Source organism: Kwoniella shandongensis, chromosome 13 (genome assembly GCF_008629635.2).
Source record: "Kwoniella shandongensis chromosome 13, complete sequence".
NCBI lineage: Eukaryota > Fungi > Basidiomycota > Tremellomycetes > Tremellales > Cryptococcaceae > Kwoniella > Kwoniella shandongensis.
Genome location: NC_089299.1, coordinates 125,970 through 137,313, shown reverse-complemented (window position 1 = coordinate 137,313; position 11,344 = coordinate 125,970). Strand labels below are relative to the sequence as shown.

General features: G+C 49.3%; 1 protein-coding gene across 1 annotated transcript; it reads left to right on the top strand.

Moving 5' to 3' along the window:
* Window positions 1-7,973: 7,973 nt before the first annotated feature.
* Window positions 7,974-10,018, top strand: CI109_106751 (uncharacterized protein; the record flags this gene model as incomplete). The annotated part of the gene is made up of 4 exons (XM_032002183.1): window positions 7,974-8,237; window positions 8,312-8,698; window positions 8,757-8,959; window positions 9,013-10,018. The coding sequence occupies 4 exons, from the start codon at window positions 7,974-7,976 to the stop codon at window positions 10,016-10,018; spliced, it is 1,860 nt and encodes a 619-aa protein (XP_031863740.1).
* Between the last annotated feature and the right edge of the window lie 1,326 nt (window positions 10,019-11,344).

Genomic DNA, 11,344 nt, shown 5'->3' with positions numbered 1-11,344 from the left:
AAAGCAGTCTCCGGCATAGAGTTGTGGATCTATCCTGTGTCACGTACAACTGCGCCTCACAACTGCTCTGGAGGCATGCGGAATATGTGGAACACAGTGGCGAGTGACAGTAACGATTACCTGTTTCAATTGATCCCGCGAGCGCAATGTGCCTGTGAATGTGGATTGTGTAGTCCTCTTCGAAGTGGTGTATTGTGGCTTCAGACCCACACCTACGGTTTGGCACTGGCTTTCTTGATCTACTTTGCACACCCGAGCTGCTCTACACTAAGTCATCCTTCATCATATATGCATTGAAAGAATGACGAATGGTGCGAGGACGTATTGTGCACAGATTATTCTGGCCTCCGAGGTTTCCCCGCTTCAGCTTGACAAGCGGGAGCGACCCCGGGGAAAACGTGCACTGGTAGTTCCATGCCGACATCTCATCAACGATGGACAGTCCTTTCGGCGTCTGTCAATCATCACACCGAGCAACACAACATAACGAGAGAGGTTTCCATTATCACATACATTAACGCCGCTCCGAGAAGTGGGATGAATACGAGCTGGAATATATCGTGATTGTGAGTCAATTACGTTGTACACGGTGTCAAGACAAGAACCCAGATCGCGATGATCATCTCCGTGGGTCGAGATGGTCATGGTGAATGCCGTCAGGGGAGCCAAATGTGACCTCCGTTAACGTTATGCCATATTTTTGGATACCGTTAATCACTATAGGGCCCCCACATCGCCATCGACACCCAAAAAGAGATAACGCATTGACTTGGCACGGACAAAACCGTTCTCGTAATGTTACTCAACGGTTCGGAGCCGGAATTTACATCTGTATCGCCCGGAAGATCTCGTAGTGATTGTGGTTTTGGTGATGGTGGTGGTGGTCTCGATTGTTCCCACTCCAGGATCATGGAATGGGACCTTACTTACGGTAATATTGGGATGGGGATAAATTAAAAGATGAGAGATCGAGGGATTGTGACCTGTATAGGTCAGGTTCGTGATCAGGAGGAAAAAAAAACACAACCTGAATCTTATTGCAACCCAATCGCCGCCCTGCCGTTCCGACTCTCCGACCCTCCGACACTTCGACCTCCACATACTTGAGAATACCAACTTGTACAGTTCTATTCGTGATTTTCTGATTTGCGCTCACGTTGGAACTGCGGTCGCAATGCGGCCGCAGCACTCAGAGTCACCTGAGACCATACCGAATGTTTTCTCTGTCTGCGACCGGGTGAGTTGCTGTCGCATCAATCTTGGCATCACACCAAATACCGTTCCCGTTCGCACGATTGTGTCTCAACGTCCAATCCGTATTGCCAAGTCAACCCCTTTTGAGACCTATTTCGAATGGACGGCGTTCACGTAGCTGTACGGTATTCTTTCATGGGAATCTATTCAGGGCGGCTCCTCGAAGTGGTGGCGTTCGTTGCGCGACAGCTTTCGTTTGATGTCATGTTCTGGGTACGTTTTGCGCGAGTCAATTTACATAAATCCAATGTCAGAACACATATAGGTGGCGCGTACGTCAACCTGTAAGCATAAGTTGCATACAGAGAAACGAAATCACCTGGTCATGTCTTGGCTCCATCTCCATCTCCGTGTCCGCGTCTGCTAGGTCTCATGGGACATGCAACCTCAGACACCGACAGTTGTCATGTGTCGCTAGCAAGACCATGCTGGACCGTATGTCATTCATTCAATGATATTCCTCTCCCTTCTGCTCCCGGTCCAGACCAGGAGGTGCAATCAGGACGGAAGATCACCGCAGTAGACCAGGATCTAGCAAGCTCTCGAGCTACCATAACAATTCACCCTGCTTCAGTCTCGGAGAATTTAGTTGGGCGCCGCCAATAATAAAGGAAAGGTCTCACCTTGTTTAGCTCCTCTTCACCCGAGTGGCGTATTCCTCTCAGCTCATGCTCATGCTCTCTGCCTTTGCTATGTTCAGCGCTGTTCTCTCCTGTCCTCAGGACGATCCCCCGAGCTGGAACAGTTCTCACGCCCTCCACCGCCCTTTTGCTAGCCCGGAAACGGGGAGATAAGCCGCAGTTGGAGATGTCGAGATTGCAAGTATGGTGGATGGGACATTGACAAAACGCCTGAATGTCAGATGGACGTGTTCCCCGGTACGTTCGATCAGTCTGTTAGCACTGTTCGGTTTCCGTTTCGTCGCTCTTCGCAGGCGTGGAGTGAAATTGTCCTGCTCACGTTCAGCATGCAGGCCCAACGAACTGTTTAGACAGATGGATGCATATAATTGCTCGTCATAGCCGCTAACCGGGTCGATAGTGAGGAGTGAGGAGCAGTAGCGCTGTGAGATGAGAGATGACGAAATCGCTTTAATATGGTGGAGGATAAATTCTCCGATAACGAATTATGAGGAAGATAGCAGACAAAGTGTGGAGAGAGAGGAGGGGGGGGAAGAGGGGGGAGGAAACCCAAAGAGGCATAAAGATGTTAAGAGCAGCTTAGCAGTAGTAGTACTTACTCCTCGTATTGATCTATCGGGATAAGCAAAGAACACGACGATAGGATATGAGCGATCGTCGTGGCCTAGTAAACATTCCATCCCACCACTCGATGTTGTCGTCATCCGCTTTGCCTTCTTTCTCATTTATCATCATCATCATCATCGTCAACTTGATCTCCTGCAATCTCGACTGATATCAACGGTCGCCTTTCAACAACCATTCTCCCATTCTGTACATACATCTTTCCATTTCCTTCCTCTATTCTGATCGTCAGTTTAGACTCTCAACTTTCCATACTTTCGGCGTCTCGTACTTGCGACACCCCCGATCTATACTATCGGTAAACAGCAGCAAATCGTATTGTACCCATACTCCTCCCCTTACGACCTGTTGGTAACAATCGTAGGCTTCGTCCGGATCACGAGGGAAGCAGAGCCAGAGATAGAAATAGGAAACGTGGACAGAAGCTGAGATAGACGGGTCGTTAGTCTAGTACAGGGTGTGAGTCCTTGATTGAGTTCCCACTAAAATCAATTTAATCAGACCAGAAGCGAGCCATGAGGTGTATGCTAACAATTATTGTTCTTTCGGTCGTCAGCGACAACGCTGGTATATGCGGCAGTGGTAGCAGCCGTACCGTCAAGTCCTCGCCTTCTCCCTCCCTTGCTCGGCACTTTGTTCAACGTCTCGCGCTATCGGCTCAATCGGGGGATTTACCATTCTGGCGCAAAACGACGACGCACACTATATTACTCGGCCTGCTATACACCCAGACACCTCATTTGCCCCCTATCGCATCGCACCTGGCGACCCATCGACCAAACGTAGTCCCACAGTGTGCACCCATCGATCTCTGACGTTGTCTACCTTTAGAACAGCGAATCGACTGTCCTCCACTTTTGATATCTCAACTTGGCCGGTCAATACCCGAACCGCTGTCGTCATCCAAGTGGACGATTATCGATAAGAGTTCAGAATAGAGGAGGATAGAACAGTGGAAACGCATCAGAAGCAAAGACGCACTCGCATACTTACTCCCTCCTCCCACGTTCTGGCCCTTGTCTAAGGTAGAAAGCGAAGCATCAAAGCTCGGTGCGAACTTTGACACGAGCAACGAACGACATTGCTCCATCTTTCCCGAGAAGAAACGCAAGTACGACTCATCCCTGGATTGGTACTGGACGAATCTGCTCAATCGAGTCGGGGTGGTAGACCAGTTTGTCAAGGTACGTATTCCAAATCTCTCTTCTCCTTCTGTGCCTCTGTGCATTGAATCCTTCCACCTTTCGTGTGTTCCCGTGATATCATCTCTACACCTTAACCTTGTTTCCCCATTTCCTCCGCGTCGCTTCTTCAGAACAACCTTGTTCTTGTCCCTACCCCTCCCATTATCGTCTGGGTCGGTACGATTGCGTACGTGTCCAGCGGTACCTGTTCGTACGTACCCTTTCCTGCGGACACATGTTCTGACTGGAACATCGCACAAACGTGCACAATCCGTTGGAATCTCTTGTGAAGGCACAATTTGTTGGGTACAGCCGATGTGACCTGTGGTGGTGAAAGGTGTAGTCGATCGGGGGTACTCCATCGACCATTACCGGGTTTCGAGAGCACCTCGACGTGCGATGCCTGGAACGCTTCTCTTGTTGTTTTTGTCACAAACCTTGTCGAGCTGGTTTGGGTTTGGTAGCTCTCGTGCCCGGGGACTCTTGTGTGTCTCTCTCCCTCACTAGATCTCTATAGATCTCCTGCGCTGCGGAAACTCTTGCGGGCTACTTTATTCTGCCAGCTTTCTTCCACTTTACTGTTTTGTTCGGGCATCTTATAATCCCATGATCATCCTCTGGAAGTTCCGTGAAAGTTTCCTATCATCTCAGATTTCGTTTCTCATAGCAGCATTCGCAATTTTGATAACCTCCTATCTTTCGCATCATTACGACGCTGATCTCAGATCCTGTCTCGTTCAGCACAGCGACGACCCCTACAACTCTATATATCCTGCCCGCCAGTGTCTCAATCCTACCTCGATATTCCCATCGCTCGGCTAACCGCTTCGAGGGCACGAGGCGACATACCCGGCAGTAAAGACTTACATCGTCATCCCAGCTACGCGGTCAGAACTTCCAGTAGGCGGAAACAACGACCCACGAGTCACTCCTCCCACCGTTCCGACTCGAGTCTCCTCATCGCACACACTCACCCAATTACATTACTCTTTATCCTTCTTGCCTCAATCTCTTTCAACTGTCGAGCCCGGTTTGAATCGAATTAAATCGAGACGAAACGAGACGAAACGAGACGAGACGGCAACTCAACCTTGCGTGTCAACGAGCAAGCCAGTATCACATCGACAAGCTCAAAAGACCTCAAGATCGGCTTGAAGAGGGATATGAAACGAGTTAGGTCTTGATTGTTCTACCTATGTGAGTACTTGGACTGGTATTTCCCGGATCAGGCTCGGGTCGGCTTGGCTACGTGTACGCCTTCCTTTCAGTCAACTTTGCGTTGAACTCTGTCTGAGCAGTCGTCTCGTGCATCCAGTCATCTGGATGTTGCTCGTTGCCGCCCAACACACTACACTCCCCATTGTATCCACTCTGATTGCCTTCTTGTACGGTCGTCGGTATCGTTTCAATTTCTACCGTAGTCGTCTCAGGTCCCGCGTATCCTTTCATTTTTCCTCCCTTTCTCTTCTTTCCTTTATCCATACCTCCTTTCATGCCATCCTTGCTCGATGATCACCGTCGCCAGCCGCCCGGCAAATCCGACCGAAGAAAGGTCAATGCTCCTAGTGGGAATGTTCCGTGGTGCATCGATCCCTCATGGGAAGCAAGATCAAAGGAGGACACGCATATGGCACAGAATGGGCTGAAGGGGCAGGACGGATTCGTTGCCCATCCAAGCTTTATGTTATAACCGTCTGCTTTGCCTTTCAAGTTTCGTTCCCATTATCAGAGCTAGCTCAATCCACCCCTTGTGTATATCGAATCGTGCAATACTGACTAGACTGCAGCAATAGCAAATCGTAGAAGGACTGCTTCCCCGTGCCTCCGTTACAGGTAAGTTCCGGTTCACCAAGCAGCGGCACATGATGCCAAGTGTTAATCATTACAACCCAGATAGTGGTAACATTACGTCACTGCGCTCAACGCTGTGCATAACCCTGCCATCCGTGAGTGGTTTTTCCGTCTCGTGCGTGCATTCGGGACTTGTATTGTTCGGTCCGCATCTTGTTTCCCTGTCTACATATTCGGACGGCCGTCTCGAGCGCAGGCGACCGGAGGTGAGAAAGGTCAAGACATCGACCACCGTAAGATGGAGATATTGGTGCGGGATCTCCGATCACACCTGGTTAAACCTGGATTCCCATCTGTTAACCAACCCACCCTTTCTACAATCATCCGAGAGGCGATCATATTCCTGAATCTATCTTCATCGTGGCAATCTATCCCCATCCTATCTCCCCGATCTCTACCGAGCCATTCATGGTTCGGTTCCAGCACGTAGCAAAATGTGGTCAAGCATCTTTTACTACTTGCGCTCTCCCTCGATGACTGCATCTCACTTTGATCCGATCATCGAACGCCATGTTCCATGGGGTGTTCTATTATCCCTCGAGGACGTCGCACAGCTGGAGGTTTTGCTACCTCTTCGGGTTTTCATTCCTTGTCGTTTACGTTATTTGGTGACTCACGAGTATATCCGCGAATAACGGGCTATATTTGGGTCGGCGCGAGACGGCCTTGATCAAGTTTGCAGTCGAACGAGATTGCGGAAACGATCGGGTTGACAGTGATCTAAGCGATCGTCTCGGCGCTTTGATCATTGATTGCTCGGACTTTATAGGATGAGAGCGACTGGATAAACCCATCACTGACGTTGCATCGGACACCTTTGTCGAATTGAACAGGTACCTACATTCCTCTCCGATCACGTCGATCCCGATACGGCACATTCCAGCAGCCGTTGCAACGCGACGAAATTTTCAGGTATGTCATCGAGATAATCCGTCCATATGTATATATATCGAGCAAGGATGGTCCGCTGATGTGTGTCCTGTAACCTTTCTGTTGTTTGTCCTCTGAATCTGCATCACCGGATAGCACTAAGCAACCGTGATCGACAATTTTGATTAGTTTTTCCGACGTCCAGGAACGTTTTCAACCCTCTTCATTACACGGGTCTACTAGCTACCTCTTTGTCCGAAGTGATCCGGCGGTACGGTGGTGGTAACTTGCTTGTCCTTCAACTACGTACCAGACAAACCGACAACACGAATAAGAATTAAGCTAGTGACAGACAGGGTGAGTCTCTTTCGTATCGATTCTTCGGCAGCCTCTGCCGACTAGTGCTAGGAATTGTATTGTTTTTTTTTTTCTTCTTTTTTCCATTTCTCCTCGTTTTGTGGGTGTAGGAGCCCATGACTGTTTCTCTTTCTCTGTCTCTCTGTCTGTCACTGTTTGTTTCCTGAAAAGGTGTTTAATCGAGGTGAGACGGGCAGATGCTGGAATCAAAGTCTAAAGGTTATTCTATACCCTGAGACTGTTTCCGCCTCTCTCCCCCCCATCTCTCCCTCCTTTCCCCTTTAATATCTTTGCCGTAATCAAAAATTACACCCTTGCCACCTTCAAGGTCGGAACTTCGTCTAATTCCATTCATACCTCCCTCCATTCAACTTGACCTCTGATCTCACCCCCTGCTTTGTTGCCATCCCATTCCCATCTCTTCCTCTTATTCATGACCAATACACAATTTGTTCATCTTATCTAGTTCGCTTCCTTTTGTCTTAATACGACACCCCCGTTCAGAAAAGGGAAAGTCGGGGGGATTTGGCCAGACTTTTAGATTCATTTTGTCATTTCGTCCTTGGACCGCTTTAACACCCTCCCCCCTCCGCCTTGGCGTTACTCGTCTTCTCGTTAACCCAAGGGGCAGGTTCGTGTAAAAGTACGTACCAGTGATCGCCGTTGAGAGTCCAGCTCCGACCGTATAATCACTCGTCAATCAACTCGCTTCACGAATTATGTTTGATTCTCGACCTTTGTGACCGTTTCCTCTCCACTTCTGCCTCTTTCACCCAGGATAGTTAACCAGTGCTCCAACTGGGTTATGCCATCCTCTCTTTTCGTTTACGTTGTTTTGACCTTCCCTTGCACTAGTCATATATAATATAAGCTTATAGGCCTAGCCTCCGCCTTCATACCAAAACCCCCGCTTTTGCTTTACACCCCCCTCATCTACATATAACTGACAGCTGATAAACCTTCATAATTGTATAACTTCCTCACTCTCGACATCTCCCAATTCCAACAAACTTTCTTTCTACCACGACCCTTTACACTGTACCAAAACGATACCGACATTGAACGACAACCATCCTCGCACTCATCGTTGTATCACCATTACCTTGACAATAGATCTCTAGTCGCATAACGTGGATCCCGTCACACATTTATCCTTTACCGACTTCTGATACCTCGCTCGAATATATCACTCATGACGGCTACAGCACCCTCCCCCCCTCCACCCAACCTCGACCCACCTTTCCGTGGATACATCGAGACCACTTTCGATGCACTCCTAGTCTTCGAAGCGGCTCGACGTGGTATGATTCCGAGAGTCACAAGACGACTGATAGAGAGGGAACGTGGTATGGTTCAATCAGGTGCTGTGTTTGTTTTCGACGAACATGAGAGTGGGATCAAACGATGGACCGATGGACTGGTATGGAGCCCGAGCAGAATATTAGGCAACTTCCTTGTGAGTACCGAACGAACCTCGCTGTTGCTGTCTAGCAGTCTAGCATCTGGCATTGGACTGACAATCATAAAAAGGTCTATCGTGAAACCGATAAGAAATCACACCCAGCTGGGTCAACCCCGAACAAATCATCCGACTCCCCCATCCACGATTCCCCATCTGGATCTACGCCCCTCACCCGACCCGCGACAGCAACAATGGGCATTGCATCTCAGTCATTCAATGGATCTCCGCACAGCCTCCATCATCTGCAACCAAGCGTCATGGATACTCCTCCCAACCAGATGCATGCTGTTCAACAAGCTGGGGGCTCTGAACAGTCGCCCCTAGGTCAGGGAGCTCTGGCGAGGCCTCGAAGTGCGAGTGAAGGTGGTGGAGCGATGGATAGGCAGAAGGAGAGACAGTTGGTCGGCAGCTTGACCAATAGCTACAAGTTCAAGGATGGTGGTCTGGTCAAGAAGGTAGGTCATCTCAATCTGGTCACGGGTCATGGTCTAAGCTTATCATACTCATGTTTAGACGATGTCTGTTTCGGTGAATGGCTTTGCCCAACATATGGTCTCGTACTATTCCGTTGAGGATGTTCTTGCTGGCAAGCTGCGAACGCCCTCCACTATCCCGGAATTGGCATCACTCGACATCAGCGCAGAATACCTGCACAAGCAGAACTTCCGCTTCCCCCCTATGATCGAGATCGGTCCGGATGGCATTCCCAGGTACAGGTGAGTTCATGTGACAATTTACATCTGGATGCCGCTCATCTCAAATTTTACAGAGGCGAGCCCGAGGAACCTACCTCCCCGCAATCACCTACAAGCAACTATTCATTCCACAGCTTCCCTACTTCCTCAACGAGTGCCGATTTTTACGATACCGGTTATTCTCAGATGACATCACATGCGCCTAGAGTCAGCTCCCCCAGAAATCGATCGGTGACAGTGCCCATGCCTATTCCTCTGCCGTCTCCTGCTCACTCCATGCAGGGTTCCACATATATGGGACCTGGGAGTGCCAACTCAACATTCTACGAGTCACCCTCGGTCGCCTCGATGCATTATGCACCGCCCATCGCCCGACAGTCCTCCAGCAGCAGTGTTCACAGCACGGCTTCGGGCGCCATGCGGCCAGGCAGTTCGAGTAGGAGATATGAGCCTTATGGACCTGGTAGCGCGACCAGTCCTCGATCGTCAGTCAGTCTGCATTACGGTCATGCTGCCAGCCATCGACGACAATCACAACCTGGTCCTCCCGAGGTCATGTACCCACCTGGCACGGGCTACGATGTCAAACCCAGCTCATATAACTACCAACCGCCATCGACTGCTCCTAGCTCGTTCTCGGCTTTCTACCCACCGGACCCTCATGCTCATACCACCATTCAATCACCGATCCCAGCTTCGGCGACATATACGCCGACGACGACACAGGGATACTCTACCTGGCAGCCCGTTCATACGAATGCGGGGTCCACCTCAAGGCTACTTCCGACGTCCAACAGGCCAGACTTTGCCAACCCCGGACCGCCCTCTTCAGCCGGCTCGGCGAGCAGCAATGGCAACGGTGTTGTTGTTAACGGCTCAGGAGGCGTTGCGGTCCCAGGTCAAGCAGCCCCTTCGAACGATCAACAATGGGCATCGCACGCGTCAGCTTCTCTCCCTGGGGCTGCCCCAGGTGTGTGGGAAGCCAACGGTACGAACGCCAATGGCTCTCACAACTACATGCAGCCGCTTCATCAAGCTCATGAAGGTTGGGGGAAGACGAATGCCGATGCTATCGCCTAGAGCGGACAGTGGAAGGTGATCTGGTGGTTGTGGTCGTGGTTGGTTTTGCTCGATCTTTTGGGGTTTTTCAGGGGGTTTCAGAGAGAAAATGTGTCATAAACGAAATTGGAGATGTTCCTTGTTGTGCTATTCTTATTGTCATTCTCATCGTATATAGCATTAATCATATCCTTTGTTCTTGGTCTTGTGTGTTCCAATATGCGGTCGGTCGTGAGAGAGAGAGAGAGAGAGAGAGAGGTTGACAGACACCATACATGATAGTGTAGCGTAACGTATTATAGTGACTTGTTGGCGAGAGGCCGCGAGCGCATGCAGATTGTGTCGATAACAAGCAAGCGCAGTCATGGTGCGATTCGACCTATGAGTCGTCTTACTGCCACAATTCGGCTGCCACCACCACCACCACCATTACTGACCAAAAAGGTACGAAGTGTTCCGCTTCATAATGTAGGCTAATGACGATCTGTCCTTTGCCGACGGCAGGAAGTCCCACGGCTATTACTGTATCTGGAGCTATTACTAGTAGTAGTACGGAGTAGTGTCGATCATTAAATCCAGGAAACGATCAAACCACACTAGCACTAGCATCAATTTTGTAGTGTGGGGCTAATGAAATTCATTACTTTCTCTCCGAGTATACAATACGAGTACGAGTAGTACTGTACCTGCTGAACCTGCTGTCTGTACCTTGCTTGATGAACAATTTGTGTGTGCAATTGATTGGTACGCATATGAAACATGATATTTTCTTGTGCTTCTGCTTCTCTCTCGCACAAAGCGAGGTACGAACGAGTACAGTTCAATGATATTAATATGGAGTAAGCTTATCGACACCAACACACACACACACACACATGTGCTTTTGTCTCGCCCTCGCAAGTTCTGGACCTGGTTGTGTCCATGTGTCCATATGTTCATACCCGCTGGACAAGTGAGGGGTAAAAAGCGGAGATGAGATGTCGCTTAATAGGGTTTACATTTGTCGTCTGCTGAAATCACCCCTGAGAGAGAACAAGTCAGGAGAAGAGAAATCATGTTCGGTCCCCCTGTCCCAACTTCTCAGCGCCTATTGAAATCTACAGCCTTAAAAATTGAAGAAACGAAGGAAGGAAGAGAGAAGGTTTTATGTCATTGTGTTATAGTAAGCATAAGGACCTAAGGACCTAAGGGATACTCATATACTATATGCACACCACCCATACTTACTAAGTACTAACTACTAACTTACTCGGCCGTAAATTCCCTTTGAAATTACAAAGTTATGCAAGATAAAACGTATCGACCGCATGGTTATCTACAGTTCGCAGTTGTAAAGAGTACAGACGC